This window comes from Eleutherodactylus coqui, chromosome 13 (assembly GCF_035609145.1).
Source record: "Eleutherodactylus coqui strain aEleCoq1 chromosome 13, aEleCoq1.hap1, whole genome shotgun sequence".
Taxonomy (NCBI): domain Eukaryota; kingdom Metazoa; phylum Chordata; class Amphibia; order Anura; family Eleutherodactylidae; genus Eleutherodactylus; species Eleutherodactylus coqui.
In genome coordinates this window covers 35,279,212-35,305,410 of record NC_089849.1, presented here as the reverse complement: position 1 = coordinate 35,305,410, position 26,199 = coordinate 35,279,212, and the positions used below count along the sequence as shown (strand labels likewise).

General features: G+C 44.4%; 1 protein-coding gene across 1 annotated transcript; it reads left to right on the top strand.

Annotated features, from left to right (window-relative positions):
• The first annotated feature begins 672 nt into the window (after positions 1 to 672).
• COASY (Coenzyme A synthase) lies at positions 673 to 21,814 on the top strand. Its single transcript, XM_066586047.1, has 10 exons — positions 673 to 802; positions 4,002 to 4,669; positions 9,018 to 9,232; positions 12,544 to 12,675; positions 14,239 to 14,428; positions 14,932 to 14,996; positions 15,127 to 15,211; positions 17,607 to 17,704; positions 19,243 to 19,389; positions 21,064 to 21,814. The coding sequence occupies exons 2-10, from the start codon at positions 4,015 to 4,017 to the stop codon at positions 21,145 to 21,147; spliced, it is 1,671 nt and encodes a 556-aa protein (XP_066442144.1). The 5' UTR covers positions 673 to 802; positions 4,002 to 4,014; the 3' UTR covers positions 21,148 to 21,814.
• The last annotated feature ends 4,385 nt before the right edge of the window (positions 21,815 to 26,199 follow it).

Sequence of the window (26,199 nt, the reverse complement as noted above, 5' to 3'; positions counted from 1 at the left end):
ATTGCGACAGGAAAAAATGTAAAAAAACTAAATATCTTTGAAAAACAATAAAAGTAGTACAGCAAAAGAAAAAAACGATAAGTTTGGTATTGTAGTAATCGTACTGACCCATAGAATAAAGTGATCAGGTCATTTTTGTCGCAGTGTGCACGCCGTAGAAACAAGACGCACCGAAAGTTGTCGGAATTTTTTTCTTTTCTACTTAGAATTCGTAAAAAGTTTTGCAGTACATTATATGGTACATTAAATAGTACCAATAAAAAATACAACTGTTCCTGCAAGCCCCCAGACAGCGGTGATGGACAAATAAAAGAGCTATGATTTTTAAATGGGGGAAAGAAAAACCAAAAATAGGGGGGAAAAATGTGCTGCGTCATTAAGGGGTTAAAAAAAATTTTTAAGGGACAATTCATCATGGAATCTAGTCTTTACAGGCAATGATATAATCAAGCATCACCCACACTACTCCTACAAGTTCCATTTTTTCACACAAGAGAAGACTTGTTCCTGTCACACCCTTTCTTACACAACTGGACTCCAACAAAATGGCTGCCCTCCTAAGCCTGCCTGATAACAACCGGTATGGTTTTAACTCTAGTGCCGGCGTGACATCACGTGACTAGACTACCAGCGCAGCTCAGCCTACCGTTGTCGTTTTTAAATAAAGTTGTTGAAAGGAACAAAAAAAAAAAAAGAAGAAGAAGCAAGGCTCTGACCTGTCAAAGAGAGAAGTGCGGGAGGAGGAGGTGGACACCGGGGATCCGACCTGCCGGGGGCGCTGTGCTGGAGCTGCCACCTCCGTGTACGTATGACTGGTGCATGGTGTATTGTAGACCCCCTGTGCAGTCAGTGGCATGTAATGTACCCAGCAGTGAGGTCATCAGTAGTGCATCCCCATGATGAATAGTTGTGCAGTGTGGTTTTTAGGAATTGACCCCCTTACCTAATAGACGATACCCACACAATGGCGCTAATGCCATTTTCTTTAGGCCAGGGTCACACGACCGTATGGTAATACGTAAAAATCGCAGCGTTTCACCAGCGTAGGGAACCGCGTGTTGTCGCGTCTTTGCATCGTATGCACCGTGTATTTTGCGCACGCTGTGTTGCCTGGCAACATGCATGTGTAGAGAAAAAAAAAAGCGTACGTGTGCAATGTAATTGCGTATACACTGCGTCCAGAACGCACAGTGGGGCTGCATGCGCATGATTCATGGTGAAATAGAACGTGCTGCGTTTTTTTTTATATATATTAAATATACGCAAGTGCGAATGGACCAATAAAAATCAATCTACTTTCATTGACGCCGTGCGTTATGTACGCGCACACTGCATGCATAATACGCAACTCTAATTCGTCTGTGCGCGCCCGGCCTTGGACCGCAACAAACAAGTAAAAAACGAAGAAAATCATATTTAAAAAATAATTAAATAAATCTTTGTTTTTGTATCGCGCCAATTTGTATAACTGCGTCGATTTCAGGTAATTTATTACACAGACGCTGCGTACTTGCTGCGCCGGGCCACCGATTGCCATGCGCTATCTTAGCGTGTGTATGCGTCAAGATAGAACATGCTGCGCTCATTATTACGCGTGTATTTCACATGATGTGGGATCGGCAGCAATGGCAGATCGGTATAGGCGGAATACGCTGTGACACTAAGGTCCTGAGAAGGAGCCCAAACAGCTAGTGGGTAACTTTTCGGTGTGAACAGGAAGATGTTCATCTTTGAACGACTGCCTGTTCACTGTGATCGGAGGAGATCTCCGGCGCACTCCACTGAACAGCTATCGCTCCCGCGTGAAAGCATCGGAGTAGTAGTTGCTGGGACGACTGTCGGGACAACTGTTGCCTGAATCGTCACTCCATTTAGTTGGTAAAGCGTATTGTTGGAAGCGTTTACACGGGCCGAAGTATCTACTGGCTAGGGGGTGTGAGGCTCTTTGGTTGGCACGTATTTGAAATTTTTGACCCCCCCCTCCCCTAACGCACACTCATTGGTTGCCGGGTTCGTTGACGGCACAGTGATCACTGCGATCTCTCGCCGGCTCAGCTGATCAGTCCGTACTGCAGCCAGTCTGTCTTTGAAGGCCAAACCCAGCCAGAGATGGCAGCAGCGAGGGTTCTCTTGAAGACCAGCAGAGACCGTTCATTCGAGGATCACTCGCATGTATTTATGTGTTCGGGAACCAATGAGCATTAAGTGGGAGGGCACAATATAAAAAAAATAAAAGGCAGGAGCCAATCAGCTCTCAGCGGGAGGCGCATGCAGAACAAACACTCCCTGCAAAGTTGTTAGATAGTCTTGGAAAGAGAACTATAAACTGTTTGCACCGGACCATAATTAGTCAACCGGCGACTACTTTTAGGTGAGTTGAAATGAAGCAGCTAGTGAATGAATTCCGTCTCCTCACTCAGTTGGTGGCCATGTTTACACGGAACAACCGACGCTTATATTTGCTCTGTCGAGTGACTATTCATGGGATACTTGTCTCGTTTAAAGACCACTTTAGACCGGCGGCGCACGGGCGGATAAGCATTGCGAAATCTGCGGTCAGCGTCCGCACCACGAATCCGTAGCAAATACCGTTCGTTACAGCGTATGGAGAACCGCTGCTTCCTGCACACGAGCGGAAGATGTCACAGCATGCTCCATTTTCGCGTGGGCTGGGCACGGATGGCTTCCATCGAAGTCAATGGCAGCCATCCGACCGACGGCCCTTTCACAATTGACATTGTTGAAATGCTCCGGGACCCGCGACATCGTGTAGCGACGCCGCAGAAAAAATAAACATTTTGAGAAAAAAAATCTGTACTGCACATGCCTGAAGGCTCGCCGTCCGGACCATCCGCAGTACAGAAGAAAGAAAGCAGGTACGCGGGGTCCACCGGCCAGGGTTGAGCCGGATTCTACTGCGGGCTCCCGTATGCGGAATCTGGCTCTGCCGCGTGCAAGCGTCGTTAAGTGACTATGTAGTAGTAGTCATACGTCATCTTCAAGGAGTAATGGCAGATCCCTCCAGATGATAATTTACAGTTTCGGCCAATGCATGCATGGACTGCTGAAATGGCTCTGGTAAGATCCAGTACATCGCTGAGGATGAAAGTCAGAAGAAATTGCACTTTTTGGTTTTCCTGTAAAAAATTATAGGTGATAAACGTATGATCGCTGGGGGTCCAACAACTAGGATCAGGAGAATGGCACACCCGAGTCTGTCCAGTGAATGGGGCGGTAGTGTACATGTGCAACCACCACTCCCTTCACTGTCCATAGAGATAGTTGAGGACATCTCTCGACTATCTCAATCATTTGCATAGAAGTGAATGGAGCGGTAGTCACACATGTACACTGGCGTACCATTTACAAAGGGAACTTAAGGGCCATTTACACACAACGATTATTACTCAAAATTCGCTCAAAAGCCATCGTTTGAGTAATTATCGTTGTATGTAAATGCTCCCATTTTTCACTCTTCGGCTAACCAATGATTTTTAGGTGAGCATAAAATCTATCGCTCAGCCAAAGAGAAGATAACATAGACCGCATCCTCTGTTTGCTGTCCACAGTGCTGTATTCTTCACGGGAGTGCTGATTACATTGTATTCACCTTGCAGCCCCACAGCAGAAGGATCTCTGCGGCAAAGGAGCTGAATGCAGGGAACAGACCACCTGCTGTTCTCTGCATACGTCTCCGGGAGGCTCATTTACATGCAAATGATGGTGATAAACTGCTAATGGACATTAGTGTCTATTAGCAGTCTATGCAAAACAATCGCTCAAAACCTATCGATTATTATCTTTGCGTGTAAATGGGCCTTTATGGACCACCACTTTCATGATTGCTGGGGTCCCAGTGGTCAGACTTTTCTGTACTGTAAAACTAGTCAGTGAAAGTGGCGCTCTACATAGAATCCGAGGTAACTCTTGAGTACAGTTGACTAAAAGCTAAAATGAAGAACTCTAATAATAATCTTACTTCAATGTATTTCTATTTAAAGGTGATTTTCAGCGATGTCTGTCTTTCGCTCGGGTGTGTTGGTCTTAACATCTCCGCTTTCTGCCTTGTCTATGAAATTGGCGCCCATTCTAGCCTCTGCAGCAAAAATTGTCCAAGACACCCTGTACATTCATCTCCAACCTGGGCTTCTCCTGACTGGTTCTTCTCAGCCGACTTCTACCTACGTCCCGGCAACCCAAGAAGTCTGCAGCCTCATATCCAAGTTGTATTCCGATGCGGATCTCCATAGTAATCTGGATGTCCGTGTGCTCTTAACTAATATTAAAAACCAAAGCCACAGCCAGCAGACTCTTTCCTCTGTTCAGAACCTCTCTCACCCTCCAGAAGTAGTCCTCACAGACTTCCAGACCAGTGATGGTGGACAGTACAACCCAGCTAAGCAGCAACTGGAGCGATATGCTACTAACTGTTACAGTTGTAATCCTCACCTAGTATCAGTGTTACTGTACCCCGAGTATGGAATAGAAGATGACATTAATTTTAAGGACACAGATATTGAAGAGAACCCCCTGCAGAGTCACAGCGATGTTGTAGTTGGAGGCACCTTCGATAGGCTACATAATGCCCATAAAATCTTATTGAGTGTGTGTTGTTTGCTGTCAGAAAGGCGTCTTCTCATTGGTGTGGCCGACAAAGAACTCTTGGACAGTGAGTAACGTCTTCAATATATCTGATACTTTATGCATGGAAGCCAATTTCGATGCTGGGAACTGCAAAAAAAGTTGACAAAAGTTCCTAAACTTATCTGAGGTCCTGCAGTGTGGACATCTGAGGTTCTGTTGAGCTTCCCACACTATATATAAATATGGAGAGCAACCATCATTCTCTGTACTGCATGTCATAGGAATATTTATGTAGATGACCACTTGTGGCGCCAGGACCCTTATCAGTGTACCCCAAACCCTTTCAGCCTTAGCCTGGACATCCATACCTGATAGGCGTCCACTGAACCAGCTGTACGCCCCCAATACACATGCATGCTTGCCTTGGCTAAATATGCATGTACTTTGAATGTAGAGAGAGGAGAAAGCTGCTGCCAGCCATCTATGGTGGCAGCTTATCTCCCTAAGGAGAAAAGGATTAGGCACGTTGAAATCCATCTTCTCAGTCCTTATCTCTTTCGACACCCACCATTGGGAGGCCCCCGTACACACGAAGTGATTATTGGGCTTGGCCGATATGCATCTAATGTATATGGCCACCCTTGGGGTCAGAATTGACCGCTAAATATTCACATGAAGGAACTACTCATTCAGGACATGGAGGCGCCAGCAACCCACAATTGTGATCCTCTGACACTTTATTTTTGATGTTGTGGAATATTTTCTTGTGGCGACACCTAACACAATAGAGGAAAGTCAACTGAGCTCTCCGACTATCTCATGTACGGTGTTGTCCCAGTTCCTCTCCACCACAAGGGCAGAAAGAATTTGCCAAGCTGGATTTCAACATGTCTGATCCTTTGTTCCCACAGGAGATAAGCTGCTGCCAAAGGTACCACCCTGGCCGAGTGTACTTGTGTATAGGGAATTTGGGAGAAGGGCTGTTGGATAAATGATGAGTTGGCAGACTGCTATTGAAGGTGCATGATCATCTTTAAAAAGGGGTTGACTGGGACTCTTTTTTGAATTTTTATTTTCTTTTTTATTGGTGACCTGCCCTCGGTATACGTCATTGGTAGATGAGCGATGAGGGTCTGACGCTCGGATCCCCACTAATCAGCTGATTACAGGAGCCACTGTCACTGTGGGAAGTGCAGGAAGCACATTGCATTGACCATAGTACAACGGCATGGGTTGGTACTGCACTGAATTCAATGACAGTTGTACCTGCAATACCAACCCAGGCCACTGGGCTATGGTCAGCTCAATGTGCTTCCTGCGCTTTCCATAGTGACTGCGATGTCGGTAATCAACGGATCGGTGAGAATGAGAGCAGTGGCACCTTTGCTATCATCTATTGATGACCTATCCCAGGGACACATCACCAATAGGAAAAAATCTGAAAAGCCCTGTGAAACCCCCTTCTAAGAATGATGTGTGTTTAGTCTGTGTCACATGAGCCTGATGGTGCCGGGACAGGTTTTACTGGCTTGTGGACGTTTCCAGTTGTGTATTAAGGTTTTTACATAACCCCTGGCGACATGTGTAAGTTTATTTATTAAGCTACATCAAAGCAAGTGCCAAGGATCCTTAGCCTTAATGCTATTCCTAGACCACAAGTTATGAATTACCACGGTCTGGATTCTATCACAAGACTATTGCTTGCAGCTGTAGGTTATGGGTTACATAGCAGGGCAAATAAGTGTCTTTCCTGCCTTCAAAAACTGTATGCAGCAGTTCCAAGTGAGAGTCTGTAGGCCCTTTTACATGGCACAATAATTCTGCATTAGATTGAGTGGTTTACACGATAAGTGTTAATAATCCCTTTACAGAAAAGAACCCTAAAACATAATTTAGTGTATCAGTACAGACGAACAGACAGAAAAGACACAACTACTGTCCTCTCGATAGAGACACCACTTTCATAGCGGTGATGCCCCTAGAGGACACAAAATTGGTGTCAATGGCTCCTTGCTCAAATAATCCCTCAGTACTGGACTAGAGGTGAGGTTTGAGATTCCCAGCCAATATTCAATAGTGAAGCAAGGCTGGTTTCCCCATATGCAAGCCACCTCTCCAAGCATAACCCGGGGGGGGGCACATTCGAAGGTCTCCCACCTATTGCGCAGACTTGACCATTGACTGGTTCTAGAACTGGTTTTATTACATCAGGAACTCATTCATTCATAGCGTCTATTGCTGATATCTCTAATAAAACCAGTACACTGGATGGTTAAGTCTGCGCACAGAATAATATAGCAGTTCTGTGCAGGGAGGTCCAGGCAGCCTGGTGGACCTACTGCTCTGCAGATTCAAGAACAGAAATACTAGCTGACGCCAATAGTTGGGAGATCTTCGAATGTGCCGCCCCTGGTTATGCTGGGAGAGGTGGCTTGCATATGGGTAAACAGTCTCATCTATGAACGACTGCCTGTTTACTGTGAATAGAGGCGGGCGGGCTGGAGCGGTGATTGCTAGAGATGAGCGAGGATACTCGCTAAGGCACATTACTCGAGCGAGTAGTGCCTTAGCCGAGTATCTCCCCGCTCGTCTCTAAAAATTCGGGGGCCAGGGAGTGGCGGGGAGGAACGGAGGGGAGATCTCTCTCTCCCCTCCCCGCTCCCCGCCGCAACCTACCTGTGACCCACGCCGGCCGCCGAATCTTTAGAGACGGGCGGGGAGATACTCGGCTAAGGCACTACTCACTCGAGTAATGTGCCTTAGTGAGTATACTCGCTCACCTCTAGTGATTGCCCTTGTGTGAAAGCAAAGGGCAATCATTGCTGACTCACTCGTCTGCTGTTTAAGCATCCGATAGTTGTCCCTTGTAAAAGGGCCTTAAGGCCTCATGTCCACGGGAAAAATATGGCCCGCGCGGATTTCCGCAGTGGATGCATTTGTAATTGGCTTTTTTTTTTAGCATGCGGGAGATCAATTGAGATAGAGGACAATTGAGTCCTTCCGCGCGTAATCTGCGTGAAAATGGAACATGCTGCGTTTTAAGTCCCGCGCGGGCCATCCGCAAATCGCTTAAAAGATACCATCCGCGGCTATTTAAGTGGCCACGGGTGGTCAATGATATCTCTTGGACAATTTTATATGCGGATCACGCGTGCGGGAGACCTGCGTGGATTTAATAAATCTATTTTTCTCGTGGACATTGGGCCTTGGGGTGTGTTTACTTGTAGCGGAAAATCCACAGCAAGATCTGCAGCATTGGTGTGGATTTTGTTGCGGATCCACAGCAGACTTCAGAGATTTCAAAGGGTGAAATTTGGTGCAGGTTTTGAGGTAGATGCACATTAAGATCCGCCACGTCGGAACATCTCCTAAAGGTGCCCTAATATACCTACAGTGGCAGAGGCTTATCTCTAGGGACTCAAAGGGATCTGGCATTGAAGTTCAATGTGCCCACTCTTCTTTCCCTGACCTCATTTGTTGAGAGAGACGGGAAGTCGCTATGCACAAATGACAGCCGGCTGACCCCACCAAAATTGAAAGGTTCAACTAAAGGCCCTTTTACACGCAACGGATATCACTAAAACAACCGCACAACTGAAGAAACTGCCAACATTTTTTAATATAATTACACATACAGGTAATGGCTCTTAATCATCTGCATTTCCTCCAGGAGTTGTTTGCTCAGCTGGGTGTATGTTAAAGTGATGGTTATCTGGCTGGCAGGATTCCATTGTCTCCTCCCGGTATGAGTACATAATGAGTAAACAATGTACTCATTATGTATTCAAGGCAAACAAAACCTATCATGCAGCTGCTCAAAATTCCATTCAAATGGTCCCAAGTTTGGTTGATCAAACAATGGTTTTTATTTGGGCTAAAAACCAGCGCTAAACAACAATTGAACGAATAGTGCACGCGTTTACATGTAACAATTATAGCTCACTTTTGGCCGTTTGAACAAATTTTGAGCAATAATCGTTGCGTGTAAAAGGGCCTTAACTCTTCCCGAATGTGTATAGGGGCCTTTAGTGTAATGGATTGCCTCCACCCCATAACACATCCACTTTAGTTCATTGCCCTTATTTAGAGCCCTTTTAAACCCATGCAGCGAGCGAACGATCAGTGATAAATCTTTAGATTATTGCTGATTGCATCTTTCATGGAGACCTAAAAATCATCATTCATCTACTGCAAATCATTTCATGTAAGTGGGTGTCGTAACTGAAGAGAAAGCAGCAACCGAAGGGTTGACGAGAGGCAGTTGTGTTCCAATGAATGATCAAGACTACCCAATTATTGTTCCATGTAAACGCATGCCGAGCGAACGATATACGATCACCACTGGTCATATTCTCCTTCCAGTTATCTTTCCGTGTAAAAGGACCCTTTATTGCTTCTTGGTATAACGTTTTTTGATTTCTGTAATCTCCCAGATAAGGTCCTGAAGGAACTGATACAGCCCTACGAGAAGAGAGTAGAAGAACTGTCCCAGTTCCTGGTAGATGTGAAGCCGTCTCTTGGATTTGACATAGTGCCTATATCGGATCCCTACGGACCTTCCATCACTGACCCAGAACTGAACTGTATTGTCGTCAGCGAGGAGACCCAACGGGGAGGACTGTCGGTGAATAAGAGACGTGTGGAAAATGTAATAAGACTTTCTAGATTATGTAAATGGTACCATCAACTAGAAGCGTTCTGTCATTTGGGACATAATTGCCATATTGACCTACCTATATTTATTAATTCATATTAACCCGTTTAGGACCAGCTACAGTAAATTTACGGCCCCTGGTCCTGGGCTTAGAGCACCACCGATAGTAAAATTACGGCGGTGCTCTAAGTCTCCTGCTCTGCAATCAGTCAGAGGCAGTAACGGGTTATCAGCTGTTAGTGACAGCTGATAACCCGGAGCAGAAGGCAGGAGGGGTTTTTAACCCTTCCTGCCTTCTGCTTCCCCAATATACAGTGCTCAATGAGCACTGTATGGGGAAAGTGAAAGTAACATGTACTTTCACTACGGGAGCCTCGGGGGTCATGTGACCTCCTGGGATTCCCTGCTACTGCAGAGCTGGAGGGTCAGACTAGACCCTGGCAGCTCTGCAGGTGATTAATGTCACCACAGGGGTTGCTTTCCCCTGTAACTAGGGATCCTATGGACGCCCCAGCTACAGTGGGAAAGTGTCAAATAAAAAAAAAATATATGAATGTCCCCCAGAGGTCTTATATGACGTCATGGGGGACACAGATAGTAAAAAACACAATTACATACATAAGTAAAACAAAATAACAGAATAAAACAACAATACATACAAAAGAAAGAGAATAACACAAAGCAGACGCCAACAAAAACCGTCACCGTATGCGCCCTGTAAACCAAAACCATACATACTATATATAAAAACGTCCAAAACAAATAGAGGAACCCGTTCCCGTACTTTATTTTAGTGTAAATATAAAAATAATTTTAAAAAAAATTATAAATGTTAAAAAACGATTTCTTTTTTAGCTTTTTACCCCCAATAAAACAAAAAAACGGGGAAAAAAAGTCAGTGAAAAAGATATAAAAAAATAGTCCTATATGTCACAGGAAAAAAAAACGCAGCAAAAATAATTTTGGTAGCTAAAGGAAAAAAAATAGAGCAGTAAAATCCCTAAAAAGTGTCTGGTCCTTAAGGTACAAAACAGCTTGGTCCTTAAGGGGTTAAAGGGGCCGTGCTTGTGCTGACTATTTTTATATATAGAATTTTTTTTAAGCATCGGTTCAATAAAACAATAAAAGCCATTGTACTTACCTATCCCCTCCCCCAGTGATTGATCCAATGCTGAAGCTTCTGCAGTCCTCCCAGTCTTTGTTTATGAACATCTATCACCTGACTGCTGCAGCCAATCAGAGACCACTCTGGTCACATGCCGTTCTCCTGGTTTCATTGGTCAGATGCTACGAGCTGTTACATTAAAACGGCATGTAACCACTGCAGCCTTTTATTGCTTGCAGGGAGCAGGTAGTAGCTCTTCGTAAGCAAAGACCATGAGGACCACTGGAGCTGCAGAACGGAATCGCCAGGGGGACAAAATGGGTGAGTAAAGCTGCTTTTATGGTTTTAACACATTTGCATCCATGTTTAAAAAAAAAAAAAAAAAATCTGCACCCAGACAACCTTTTTAATGGGACCTACCTGCTTAGATACACTAATTACAAAGTCTGCCTTATCCTTATAAATATTTTGGTTCAGACCATTTTTAGAAACTCAACATATTTCATTTATAACAGCAATGTTGCAATAAAATAGCCATACTCCACATACGTTGTATTATAATAGTAGCATACATTGATCCCTATGGGTGAATCTTTACAATTACACTGCCCCCTCACCACAGCGGTCCCCCTAGACTAACACTTGGTAACCATGTTTTCTATACGGTCTCTTGTGCTCAGTCCTTTAAATATCGCTTGTGAGCCGCACAACTATCTCTTAAGATTGCCAACTGTAAAATGCTCTAATGCACAGTAATGGCTCTCAGAAGTCCTGACTGGAGCACCAAGGACCCTCTGATAAGGACTTTGGGTATTCTATTGTAACCAATCTCAACTTTGGCCACAAAATTATTTCCTCCTTGAATGCAACAAAGAGTGTCTCTCGTTCTGGAGGACTCGACCTATCTTGCATTATACAGAGAACCTGTTGATGTGAATAGACACTGTGCAATGCTTCATTCAGCCTGTAGTGGCGCTGCAGGAAAATTGAACACTTCGTGCCAGGTTAACTCACAGATATTGGCTTCGACGGGTATTCTTACCAGGACAGCTTTTGGATGCTTAAGTGCCTAACAGCCCTCGCAACGATTATCAGTCCTGTGCTTTCACACAGAAGTGATGATCACTCACTGAATAGAGGCGGAGCGCTCTGGAGATCTCTTCCAGCCTCCGTTCAGACTAAACAGGTAGTCATTCATAGACAAACGACTGCCTATTTATATGGGCCAACAGTCCTTTGGTTTTTAGGTGAGCTGAAAGCCAAGTGACTCTGACAAGCGAGCTACTTTCCTCCATTTGCCTTCTCGCATCCCCTGTTTTCACGGTACAACAGTCACCCGTAATCACTCATTTGAGCAATTACCCGGGTGACTATCGGCCTGTATCAAAGTACTCTAACAATAGGGATTGTTCACAGTGGAGAACCCTATTAAATTGGTATTTGTCTCATGGCTCATTTACACGCAAAGACAATCTTTCAAACGATTGAAAGATTGACATTTTGCATAAAGTACTAATGGGCACTAATGCCTATTAGTACTTTATCAGCTTAATTTGCATGCAAATGAGCCTCTGGAAACTGCATGCAGAACTTAGCAGGTGGTCTGAGCTCTGCAATCGGCTCCTTTCTTCTCGCACGAGCTGTCGGCATCAATACAATGTAATCAGCTGCTCCCGTGCAGAACACAGGTCTGTTTTCTCGCATGGGCTGCAGAAAGAGCACAATGTTATCTCTAGCTCCCAAGGAGAACACAGCATGCGGTCTGAACGATGTTTTTTAAACTCACCTAAAAATCATCGTTCAGACAAAAAGTGCACAATGGTAGCATTTACACGCAACGATTATCACTCATATGCCATTGTTTTAATGAATTTTGAGCAATAATTGTTGCGTGTAAATGGGCCTTTAGTCAATCGTGGCTCAAATGGACATATTCAATGTAATGCCACATGGCTGGAAGTATGGAAACAACCAAAATGGCTGTTTACTTCTACAAGCTTATTGGGAACATAGAACAGCCAGTTCAGCTGTTTCTATAATCCCAGCTACCGGTGGCTACAGATGGGAGCTGGGACAGAACCCCATTCTGACAACAGATGTTTGACCCTTATCTCTCAGACCTTTTCGGCATATCTTGTGGATACGTCAGAAATGTGCGAGATGGAATTGTATTATAACATATCTGTCTTGTGTTCTCCAGGGGCTTGATGAGCTGACCATCCATGAAATCCAGCTGATTACGGACCCAAAACATTCTGAAAATGAAGAGGAGAAAATCAGTTCCTCCAGCTTCAGGAACCGGCTCCTGGGAACTCTGCTGAAGGAACCCGATGTAAGAATCCAACTTTTCAGTTTTAATATTTCAAGAAATTGATTCTAGCTGATTTTTTCCAATGTCCATTAAATGGCTTGTCCATACGGGGTATACAGTAGGTCCATGTAGAGCAAACGAGGCTCTTTACTGCCTTTATTTGAAGTCAGAATTCCTGCAAGTCAATGTCCGATATTGTTTTCAAGCATGCCTTATCACAATGACTGGGAATTGTGAGCTAAAGCCAAAATAACCATACACAGACAGCTGTTTTGGGGTGATTGCACCTCATCAGTGTGCAGTAGGTTTCTGGCTTTGGCTGCTTCACCTCCAGAAGGAGATACATTCTCTATAGACTCTGAATCCCATCTATTTACCACTGCATGAGAGTACTGGGGCTGATGGTCTCCTCCTTCGAGGGTATTCCTTACGGCCAATTTCATGCTTGGCCTCTCCGGTGGACAAATCCGTTGACTCCTTAGATCGGATGATTCAAGTACCTCTGCAAACGCAGCGCTCGTTTTGTTGGTGGCTGGACTTCACATGGGTTTATCTAGGGCGCATTTTTCTGATCCTCAGATGGAAGGTACTCCTCACGGATGCCAGCCTCTCTGGCTGGGGGGTACTCTGCAGAATGTGTCCTTTTTCCCCAATAAACGAGATGAGAAAGAGATTTTACAGCAAGTCCAAAAATTTTGTTTAGCTTACGCGTCCTGTATGCAAATGCTCCACCTCAAGTCGGAAGTGGTGCATCCCTACGGAAACCCGGCCTCTTCTCCCGCTCACTGCCATCTTTTGTACATTGACATCAGCTCTGGTAGCACTGAGATCTCAAGAACGCATTGTGTGGCCCTCCCTTCCAGGTGCATGTGCAGGGAAGATGCTGGAGGGGCGCACGGTGAGTTTCCAGCTCTATCAGTAGTGACACCAATACACAGGGGGAGGTGGAAAGTTGAAGTTGAAGTTTTCCGCATTGATGTGCTGACTCGGAGTGATGATGGCGCGGCCACTTTGATTTGAGGCAATGCATTTGGATAGTAGGTGTCCAAACAAGAAAGTAAGAATTTTGGTTATTGCTAAAAAGCTTTTTTTTTGTGCAGAATCGTGTGGCCTGCTCGTGTAATGCTCTATTACACTAGGATGGCAAATTATAAACAAATTTTCTGGTGACAGGCTCCCTTTAAATTGAAGTAAATGGCTGCGTGAAAAAAACAGAGTGCATGCCATTTTTTTTTTGCAATTGACCTGAATGGGCGAGAATGACACCAGAATGGCACATGCTGCGATTCTTCTCCCCACACCTGTGAATACACACATTGACTTTAATGTGTCAGTTGGAAACCCTGATGTTAAAATCACCCTTGTGAATAAGCCCGTACGCTGCAAATGTTTCATGAAGCGTGCGTGAGAGTTCTGTAAATCCCATCCACTTTACAGCTACTATATATGCAAGTCCATATGAAGAAGAGCGAAGGGGACATAAAGAGTATTTTATAGTAGGACATCTTTTACTTATATGTAATCAAATTATATCTTCAACGGCAACCATGTAAAGAGGATATAAAATGGAATATGTTTCTACAGGCGAATCCCAGCATCCCGTCCCGGCCTTATGTCATCGGACTAACAGGAGGCAGCGGCAGTGGAAAGTCCTCTATCGCTAAGAGGCTGGAGAAGTTGGGAGCCGCTTTGATAGACTGTGATAAGTTGGGACACCACAGTTATAAGCCTGGAGGACTGGCCTACCAGCAAGTTATAGATGAGTTTGGATCAGGTATATTCTAGTATTATATCTAGGTTTTCCACGACTGTTAATTAAGGCCCATTTACACGCAATGATTATTGCTCAAAATTGTGTGTAAACGCTGACATCGTTCACTCTTCGATGATTCACTGAATGATGATTTTAAGGTGAGCGTAAAAACCATCATTCAGCCGGAGAGTAGATAACAGGGACCGCACGGCTGGGTTCTGCAGGGGAATTGGAGATTACATTGTATTCTGCCGACAGCCCATGCGAGAATAATGCAGCTGTGTGCAGAGTTCAGGCCACATGCTGTGCTCTGAAAACAGCTCCTGGATGCTCTTTTGCACGCAAATGAGGCTGATAAAGTTTTAGCATAAGTGTCCATTAACACTTGATGCAAAACTATCGCTAAGACTGTTAATCTTTCAATTGTTTGAAAGATTGTCTTTCTGTGTAAATGGGCCTTAACATTGCTTGTACTCATTTCTATTAGTCAACTGCTAATGAACTTTTTTTTTTTTTATCACCAGATATCCTCTGTGAGGATGGGACCATAGACCGGAGGGCTATTGCAAGCAAAGTATTTGGCAACAAGGTGAATGAGGTTCTTTAGCATGTGGTTGCCTCACATGATCACCTTTGTATTGTCGGACTTCTGATTGTTTTATTATCTTGATCAAACACCGTTGCATAATGAAGCTTTACTAGGCTTTTCTCCTCTGTAGGACCAATTAAAGCGTCTGACAGACATTGTGTGGCCAGCAATAGTGGTTCTTGCTAAAGAGGCTGTAGAAGAAGCTGCAGCTAAAGGTAACTTGTGCTCTTTATAGACTTTATACATAAACCATTCATGCTTTGTAAACCACAATCCTAATGATCGGATTAGGATTTCTTTGTAGCAGGAGAGATAGCTTTGAGGAATGATAGGTCTAAACATCTTCCCCATTTACTTATAGAGACTATTACTGCAAATAGACGATTTGGGTCAAATGGTAACAGAAATCCCTTTGTAAACTCGCATTTACTTGGCTTGATAAGAGATCACTTTAAAGTCATGTGAAATGGCTGTTTATCTAGTCTGTGACTTGTTGCACTCTGACCTTGTATAAACTATAACTATAAGACGCAACGCTTAGAGCCCATTTACACAAAAAGATGATCGCTCAAAAGATGGCTTTTGAGCGATCATTTTGCATAAACTACTAATTGATACTAATGCCTATTAGTACCAGTTAGTAGCTTAAACAATGCCTGTGAGCTGCTGGGAGCTGTATTCAGAGAACAGTGAGTGGTCTGTTCTCTGAATACATTCTCTTTGTTCTGCCCCTGTGGCTGACAGCTGAGACAATGATATCAGCGCTCCCTGGGCAGAACACAGCATGCGGTCCTTTTGATCAGCTCTTCTGCTGAATGATGGATTTTGAGACCCCCCGCTGATTGCTCTAATGTAGGGCCTGCAGCACTCACCTGGCTGTAAGCTCCTCTCGGCAACTGAAGACGGACACGTAGACTTTATAGATATCTATACATCTGTCTTCAGTTGCCAAAAAAAGATGACAGAGAGAGAGAGAAGACAGCTGGAGGGGAGGGGCACACCACTCAGGTGACCCTTCAGTGATCAGTGGGGGTTTTGACACCCTCACTAATCAAAACTTTTGATGTGTTGCTCTTACCTGTTGAAAGAGTACCTACACTTTCAAAATACCTTTTAAGGTTTTTTTTTAGACAGGCAAACCAGTAGCCCATCTCAGCGCCGATGGATGATATAACAAGTCGTTTGGCGCTTGTTTCAAAGGACGACACGGAGGGTGAGAATCGCTAAACGGCACACAAACAATTGTTTGCTACTTGCAATTGTTAGTATGGCTGTTTGCTGGCTGATTGCAGCCATATTTATACAGGACCGTGATCAAGAAGCGTTTTAAGGAGTGCTTATCATTGGTTTATGTAAAAGGGCCTTAATGGGGTTTTCTAAGAATATTGATGTCCTTGAATGGGACAGAGCGTGCGGTACCAATCCAGGCCGCTGCACAATGTTCCGAGCAGCACTAAACTCTAACACACCCCAGCTGATCAGCAGCGGTGTCGGGCGTGCGACCTGCACTGATCTGATATAATGGTCTATCCGGAGGATAGCTCCTCAATAATACATCCTGGAAAATCTTTCCACTTTCCCATTTGCAATCATTTCCTAGAGGAGCCTTATAAGACTTCTCACTAGGTGCTCTCCCTAAGGAGAAACCAAATCCTTCATGACCCACATCATACAATAGGAAAGCTTCCAAATGTATCCATGGGATCCTATTGCCCGAATGTATAACAAAAGGATATCCAGCTACCTGAGGCATAACTTTAATGGGCACAGAGGATGCAGTTGCACCCGGGCCCTAGAGCCTTGGGGGGCCTATAAGATTTCTCTGCTGCATATGAGGACACCAGTACTATGAATGAAGTATTCTAGTTGGGGAACCTTGTTACACATTTTGCATTGGAGCCCAGCAGCTTCAAGTTACACCTTTGCTGACTACATTAAGGCTAATTTCATACAGGTGAGTGTGATATCGGGTCGTGAAACTCGGCCTGATATCGCGCTCACCAACATGAGATTTTCCCCACAGATGCGAGGCATTTTTGTATCAAAAACTCCTCGCATCGCTCCAGGTAAATGGCTGTTCTCTGCCATGGCTGACATTTGTGCCGGAGGGTGGGCAAGTGTTTCCCATTGTTTTCATTGGGAAACTTTGCATTAGATCACACTGGCATGCCGTGCAATGCTTTACTAGCCCCATTGAAAACAACGGGGGAATGCCCAAAGATGGGACACGAGGGAATTTTTTTTCCGTACCGCTATGTGACGTGGGAAAAAAATTGCTCATGTGTATGACCTCATTTAAAAGAATGGAATTCAGATTTGCTCATGATTTGTGCATCTCACAATGTACAAGTCTCACACAATTTTGAGAAAGCGGCCTAATACTGAAGCAACTCATCAAGGAAATGTGGATTATTTTTATAATCAAAGCTCATAGGTGACGTATGTTAAGTGGCAAACAATGGAGATGTATTAGGGGAAGTACTTAAAAGTATGGCTCCTACTTCAACGTGATGTGAAAAGACCCTGTGATGTCATGTGACCTCTTAGGAGGTGTATATGCCGTGTGATCTTGTTGTGTTACACTAAACTAAAGCTGCTCATTTAATGAAGGTATATCGGTCTGTGTGATGGACGCTGCTGTTCTCCTGGAGGCCGGGTGGAATGAGATGGTTCATGAGGTCTGGACGGTAATCATACCAGAAAAAGAGGTAAGAGCCGCATTAGTTAGAAGGGTTCTGTGTATGTCGTATGGGACACCTTTCTGCTATACTCCCACCCATATCGCCTCCTAGTGTCCGCCACAGACAGACATATTTTTGAAAAATATGAGTTTAGGGAAGCATGAAAATGGTGCCCTGTATTAAAGAGATGGAACACAAAAGCTCTATCAGATATATAGGGTGAATGCTTCAAATCCTGTTGCTGTCTTTGTCGTAGGCTGGATTCAGACGACCGTATATCGGCTCGGTTTTCATGCCCAGCCGATATACGTCGTCTATCTCTGCAGGGGGGAGCCTGGAAGAGCCAGGAGCAGTGCTCTGAGCTCCCGCCCCTCTCTGCCTCCTCTCCACCCCTCTGTACTATTTGCAATGGGGAGGGGCGGGGCAGGGCTAATTCGGAGAACTTAGCCCCGCCTCCTTTCATTGCAAATAGTGCAGAGGGGTGGAGAGGGGGCGGGAGCTCAGTTCCTGCTCCTGGCTCTTCCATCCTCCACCCCCCAGATGAGGACGACGTATATTGGCTCAGCGTGAAAGACGAGCCGATATACGGTTGTCTGAATCCACCCTAAACTTGATGTATTCATCAGTAAAAGCTTAAAAACGTCTGAGATGCTTAGAACTGTACTTCAGTATAACAAAGCAACATCTGACCTAAAAGATCTAAAAACACTGAATCAGCAAACTTTGTGAAAACAAACATTTGTGTCAGTCCCAAAACATTTGCCCACAACTGTAGTGCACTCTGGTGTGCGATCCACAAGCTGAAATTCCGTAACATATTGCATATACGATATGTGAACTTCTCCTAAGGCTTTATTCACACGAGCGTTTTTACGCCGCTAATTTAGCCAAGTAAAAAATCGTGACCACCTGAAGCATTTGTGTCCAATGTATTTATTCCGGTGTTTTTTATTTACTTTTTCATTTTAAAGCTACATAAAAATGTTGCTACGGGAATAATAGGACATCGGCGACCGAAACCGGTGACTGATTTTATACGCTGTGTGAAAAGATAGGTCTAGCCCTATTTTTTTGCCGAGATACGATGAAGGCTCCCATAGACTTCTATGGGAGCTGGAAAAAAAAAAGTGAGAGGAAGAGAGTTTAGCAGCGTCTAGCGGTGCGAAAAGATTTCTGCTGACTCTATTTAACTATTTGAAGTCATTCAGAGGATTTATGCAGGCCTTTTCACGCACTTTTTGCCTACGATGCGGCCAGTGTGAGAACGCATCGCTTGTGTGAAAGAGGCCTAAGAGTTATAATTTGCTCTGTTTGCTGCAGCATTGCAGTTATATGTTCTTAACATGTAGTTCTGCCACCAGTCTTCTTGCCGGCTTTCCCTCCGGCAGTGTGCTGGTACCCACCTAGTCTGAACTGGGTTTAATTGACAACTTAAACCTCCCTCTCTATAAATGTCTTATTGTTGAATTACTTTTGAAATCTAAAAAATATGTTTATAGAAAAACGTTACCCTTTTTAAAGCTGAAGGTCTTGTTTCCGCAATCTCCTCTGTTGGCTACTCTTAGGCTATTTCTCGTATAATGAAGAGGGACGGTGTTAGTGAGGAAGCTGCTAAGAACAGACTGGCCAGCCAGATGTCCAACAGCGAGCGGGTGGAGGCATCCAATGTGGTTCTGTCCACACTGTGGGAGGCAGAGATCACACAGAAGCAGGTAATATGGCTGGTGGATGAGAGAAGTGGAATGAAGAAAATGGCAAAGACTGCACAGTCAGTGGCAGAGGGCAACCGTGCGAGTCCACCTTAAACAGTGCTCACTAGCGGTTGAGGGGGTTCGCTGCGATCTTGGTGCTGGCAGCACAAAGTAGTCCAAGGTGAGGGCGGCAATGTAGGTTTGGAAATCAGTTGTGGATACACAGCAGATTCCTAGTCAAAATCTGCCCCAACGATGCAGAAATGCTGCAGAAAATCCACAGCAGTACTGCTTAGTGTACAAGTACCCTTACCAGCCACTATGAAATGTACAGTGCTGTGCTTGGTACGCAGTGAAGTGGCCACAGCACTCACCTGAGCGCCATGGGCACATCACACAGCTGATTGGCAGGGGTCAACAAGTGGTGGACCCCCACTAATAATGGGGATGTCACCCGTGGGTACCTACACTGGTGTACTGTATTAACCTCTTGTGACAATACTTTTCTTTCACTTTCTTTCGTCTTTGTGGGACGAGTTGCATTTTTCAATGGTACTATGTAATGTACTGAAAACCGTTTTAAAAATTCTTTAAGTGGTGAGAAATAGAAAAAAAAGAAGTTCCGCCATCTTTCGGTGCGTCTTGTTTCTACGGCGCACAAACTGCAACAACAATGAAATGATAACTTTATTGTATGGGTCGGTACGATGACTACAATACTAAACTTATATTGTTGTTTTTCCTTTTTTTTTTTTGCTGTAGTACTTGTATTCTTTTTCAAAGATATTTAATTTTTTTAAAATTATTTTCTGCCGCCATCTTCTGCGCACAATAGCTTTTTTTTATTTTTCCTTCCACATAGTTGTGTGAGGGCTCATTTTTTGCGGGATGTCCTGTAGTTTGCGTTGGTAACATTTTGCAATACATACAACTTTTTTGTCGCTTTTATATATTTTTTTTTTTTCTGACGATGTTCACAGTGCAGAATAAATAATGCATTACTTTGATAGATCGGACTTTTATGGAAGCAGCGATGCCAAATATGTATTTTTGTTTTATTATATAGATTCTTTTATTATAAATACGACAAAATGGTTTTGTTTTTTTTAAAAAACTCTTATTACTTTTTTTTTAAAAACTATTTAGTAAAAACTTATTGATCTTATATTTTGTTTTTTGGTTTTTTTTTAGCCCACAGAGGGGGCAACATCTAGCAATTCTTTGATCGCTCCTGCAGTATGATGTAATGTCACAGCATTACATCATACCGTGATTGGGCAGGCATTCTATCAAGCCACCCCACGGGGATGGCTTAATAGGCATTCTGCCATAACAGCCTTGGGGCTTTTTAGAAGACCCCCAGTTGCCATGACACCTGCATGGCTACCTGTGATCTCATTGCAGGGGGCTGTATGGGACTCCCGAACACCGTTCGGGGGATTTAAGTGCCGCTGTCAAAATTGACAGCGACATTTAAAGGCTTTACAGCTCCGATGAGCCGCGCAGCTTATTGGAGCTGTTGCCACTGAGTGTCAGAAAGAGCCGGTACCTGCGTTGTATGGAGGGAGATCGCCTCGTGATCTCCCTCCATACACATCCTGCAGCTGCAGGACGTAAAAACGCGATGGGCCGGTCACTAAGGGGTTAACCACTTTTATGCAATGCTTCAGTCATGTTTTGTTTCCTACCATCTAGATCGAGAAGGCCTGGGATCTTCTCCAACAGCGGATCAATCCGGACTTTTCCAATGACAAGCCCTTTCTACAATCAAAATTTTAACTTTACTACCTACCAAGCTCAAACTTTGACTTCGGAAGACTTTGCTGCAGCGGACCCTGGGCGCTGCCTGCTGTGGCGCCGGGCGCCGCCTGCTGTGGCGCCGGGCGCCGCCTGATGTGGCGCCGGGAACTTTGCATACCTTATTCTTCAGTTGAAATGTTCACTCTTCACTGTTTTCCGTCTGTGTAGAACTCTTTTAAATGTGTGTTGTGTGTCCGGACTGAACAATGCTCTCACTTCAGACTGTGATGTTCCCAGCACACAGTTACTTTTCTCTTTTTATACCCTACATCACCATTGACCACGGCATCATGAGATAACATTCACGAGCTCCACCAAGTTTTTTTAGATTCTTTTCTGCAATCACACTAAAAAAAAAAACTTGGCTGGGTTTTCGCTTAGTGATTTGTTCTAATAATCTGGGTTTCCAGAGATCAGTTGCTGCTTATTACGTCACAATAAAGCGATGAGTATCATTTTTAAAAGCCGTTTTTTTTTTTTTTCCCTCTTCCGTACAGCACATCCGCTATGTGTCATGGGGTAGCGGCTATTGAAAAATACACGCTTAATGGTAACTATAAGTGTTTTTGGGAAATGGAAGTGACCGCTGCTTTCAAAGACCAACACAATTGTTGTAATTTCTATTAAATCTCTCATTATTCCATAATTCATACTATTTTATTGATGGTTCTATTACATATAGCTGAATTATATTGGTTGGCAATCCGTTGTTTGCCAATGGGCCCTGGTAGTTATGTGTTGCCACATCCCTTTACCCCGTCGCTGTGCTCCCGGCACTTGAGGTGCAAAATGCATAATGCTGTCCAGTTCCCCGCAATGTCGTGAAGAAGAGTAACCCAGTGCTGGTGGGTGAGTGCGGGTCATTGACTGCTGGCAGGGAATAGTCATGTAGGTAAAGTAATATCGCAGGTAAGTAAAAGCTCTTATACACAGCCCAACTATCGGGCATGAACATCACTTCAGCCAGCCCATGCAAAAGGACTGATGAACGAGCGCTCGTTCTGCGGCTGATTATTGATTTTCAGTGAGCCGTGCATCTCCCCGTGTGAACAGGGAGATGTTCAAACCGGCCTATGGTGACAAATGGTCATACTGAGGCCTATTTAACACGAGTGTTTTATCACAGCAGCTATTTTGCCACAATAAAACGACGTCCGATAGCACATACGTTGCGCATTCCGGATGGCAACTTTTACGTGCCGCCGGAAAAGATAGGACTTGTCCTATCTTCTGCGGGAATGCGTCGGCTGTTCCAATAGACTCCTATGAGAGCCATCAGAAAAGGGAAGGGGGAGGGAGTTTAGCAGCGGCTTGTGTTGCTAAAGTCCCTCCCCTTGCTGGCAGCTCCTATAGGCTTGGGAGGGAGGGAATTTAACGTGGCAAGCACTTCTATAGGAGTTTCTATTGCCGCTATCAGCTGGCAGGGAGAGGGGGAGAGACTTTAGCGGCGCTAGGGTCTCTTTCCCCTGGCCCAGGGAATTCCAAACTGCGGCATATATACGCTGCAGCCCAGCCATTTGACAGGAGATTTTGCCGTGATGTGGGCTGCTGAATATCGCAACGCCCTTGTAAAAGAGGCCTAACGATTTGATTATTCCCCCATAACTACAATTCTTGGCCTATATAAACAGAAATGAACGAGTCTCAATTGACATGCTTGTCAATTTCTATTTGTCTACTTCGCACCATGTAAAAATACCTTTAGGGACCTTTCATTACACGGCACAGAATTACGCCACAGAATGCAGCCAAATCCACAGTTTTAGGCCCCCTGCACATAGTCGGAAATTCCGCGGCAGGATTTCTCGCAGAATTTCCGCCCACGCCTGCCTGCATAGGATTGCATTACAAAACGCAATCCAACGCACACAGCCGCGATTTGTCCACGTGAAAAAACACGCACGGAAAACAAATCGCGGCATGTTCTATTTCTGTGTGGGTCTCACAGAGGCCTGCACAGAAATGTCACTAGCGAGGCTCCGGCTCTGCTCTGCGCATGCGCCGGCATTCGTCGGATAGCAGAGACGGAAGACGCCAGGAGCAGGTGAGCCGCAGGTCTCTGCAAGGGCACGGGTCCGAATTCCGCTGTGAGAATTCTCGCAGCGGGATCCGACCCGGCCGTCTGCAGGCGGCCGTAGTCTGTGGATTTTGGTGCGGAATATACTGCAGCTTGCAGTGTGTCATGCTGCCTATTCCGTCCCATAGGAAAGGTCCCTTACTTCATTTCACACAACCAAAAATCAACTTTGAATCTGATGGATGTCAACATTTTCCCATTACTCAGAGATTATTAGTTCACATAGAGAATTTCATTGTAATCATGACTAGTGACTTTTTGTAAACTTTAGATTTACTTGGCTTGATAAGAGATGACTTTGAAGCCACATGAGACGGCAGCTTATCTAGTCTGTGACTTATTGTACTCTGACCCTATACAAGGTATTACTAAAAACAGTTATTGTGCTTTTAAGGTGCCTTTTTAGGTGAAATCATTCAAATGAACGATAATTGTTAAGTTTAAATGCAAGCCATCGATGAACGAGAATCATTTAGTTTCCGCCGACACAAAGATAGTCGGCTCGTTGGCTTCTCATTACATTTAAACACTGATCGTTGAGTGTTTCACAAGTGAACAAGAAGTTCACGATTCCCAACGATGATTTGCCTGACTAACTAGGCTGCTCGAGCGGGAACAACCTGGTGATAACGGCCCCAGCTCAGACAAATGAGAGTCTGTAGGTCCTCGTTGGGTATAAAAGAAGCATTAGACGGGTACATGATTTGTCTGTGAGTGCTAATTGACATACAACAAGTTGATTGGTGCTCACTTTAAAGAGTTTCACACAGAAAGAGGATCATCTGCGTGGCCGCATGTACAATTGCTTACTTCTTACAGCCGTTCATTTGTTGGCTGATTGTGGACACATATTTACACGGGGGAATGATTGGTCAAATAAGCATATATACAAAACTTTCTAATCATCCACCTGTGTAAAAGGACCTTAAAGAGATGGTCTGGGTCTACAATATTGATACACTTGAATGGGATTGAGCTTGCAGTATTTCTCTGGGCTCCAGCAAGATGTAAGGAGCTGAGCTGAGCTAGTTCAGTCTAAAATTGATGATCTACCTGGGGACATGTAGTTAAAGTAAGCCTCTTGATAAGTAAGGGCCCTTTTACACGGCCCATTCCGTCTCCATTCACTGAGTGATGATCATTCCTGTGTAAAAGCACAGGAACAGTCATCGCGAGGACAACCTGTCAGGCACGTGCGCCCAACAAGTCGTCCCATGGAAAAGGGTCCTTAGTCAATTTCATAGCTTCAAGATCTATTCTCAACGGACTGTTTTTATGCCAAGGCTTGCTAGTCTGCTTAATTTGGATCACTGCCTCGTAGCTAATGCCCATAGGAGCTGCTGCTCTGCTCCTTCGATCCATCTTTAGAAATGGATCTAGCATTAGGTAATTTATACAGAGAACAAAATGGCCCGCGATGACTTGCAGAGCATCTCTTTCACTGAAGGAAGGTTGACCTCTGCAGTCTTTAAGCAATGGATGGAAGCCCCCTGTTCAGTATGTGTTTGGACTTTAATACAAAAGAGTTACTTAGACCTTGGCTAACGTGGTCCTCAGGAATTTAGCAATGACGCCAAATAAAACCCCAAAACAAATACATTTGGGTGTAAAAAAGAAATCCTACTCATACTGTGCAATATGTAGACAGTCTTTAAAAGAGCAGGTCTGCAGCCAGTCAATTGCCAACGGGTCCCAACTAGATCATTGCCCAAGTGCTACTTTCAACCTTATCCTCAGGACACAGAGACCGGAGCCACTGACTCCCAAACTCCACTGTAGTTGTTATCCACTTTGTCTTATCACTGTGCTGCTAGTGTATTTTACACTATGCGGCCTGTATTCCCAGCTACCTGCGCCATACACCTTACCTGCCATTCTGGGTTGGGTGGCACTTGGTAGAATTGTTTTAGTGCTGGTCTATTAGAGAAGGCCGGTGTGCTTGTTCGAGGATTGGTTATGGTTAGAGCTGTGGTGCAGCAGAAAACAACAATGCTGCATCATACGTTACCTGATAGGTCCTTTCTATACAGTAACAGTTAGGAGGTATGACTATGGGAGCACTTTTACCGCTCGGGGGCAGTACCTCTAGATCCGAGTCATGACTATGGGAAGTGTTCATGTCAGTCTGGTCTGAACGGAGAAGATGAAGAAAGAGAACAGCTACAGTCGGAGAAAACGTCAGCTGCGAATCACTAGATTTCCCATAGCTGTTGTGAAGGGCTGGGCTCTACTGTTTGTCCGGTAGCACTGAAATTAATTGAAAAAAGTAATATATGTTCAGGTAGGGTGTCTTTTTAGATCCCTGATAACTTACATCATATTTTCCTCCATGATCCTATCACAACTTGGTATAAAGTCGAACTGAAGACCAAAGGAGACAGGCAAAGCATTCTAATACCACGAGGGGGAGCTGTTTCTACGAAAGAGGAAATGAAACAATATGCGGAGTAGTGAACTACATGTACAAAAACCAAGCTCCACTTAAAAAGGTAATGGCGTTCACCTAAAATTTTCCATATTACACACTTTTCCGTTCGGTTACATCTTCCTTTGTGCCCGAGTGTCTGCACACCACAGATGAAGACAAAGGCAGTTTAGCTGAAAAAAATGGAGAGACGTTAACAATCACTTGCCTAAGGAGCTTTGAATATATAACTATATTACAAAATGTCTTCCTTTTATGTGATCCATCTGTAACATATATCCTCTAACCGAAGAGAGGTTGTAGTCAGACTACCCACTAAAGCAGGGGTGTCAAACTCCTTTTCACCGACGGCCACATCAGCCTTAGGGGGCCTTTACACAGGAGAGAAAATTGTGTGATTTGTGAGTGAGTGAAAATGCATGATTCTGAAGCCAATGGTTTCATTCTCATTTGCGATGTTTTCACTCAAAATTGCAGCATGTTCTAGCTTTTTGCGATATTTCACATTGTATCCAATGGGGCCGAGGGC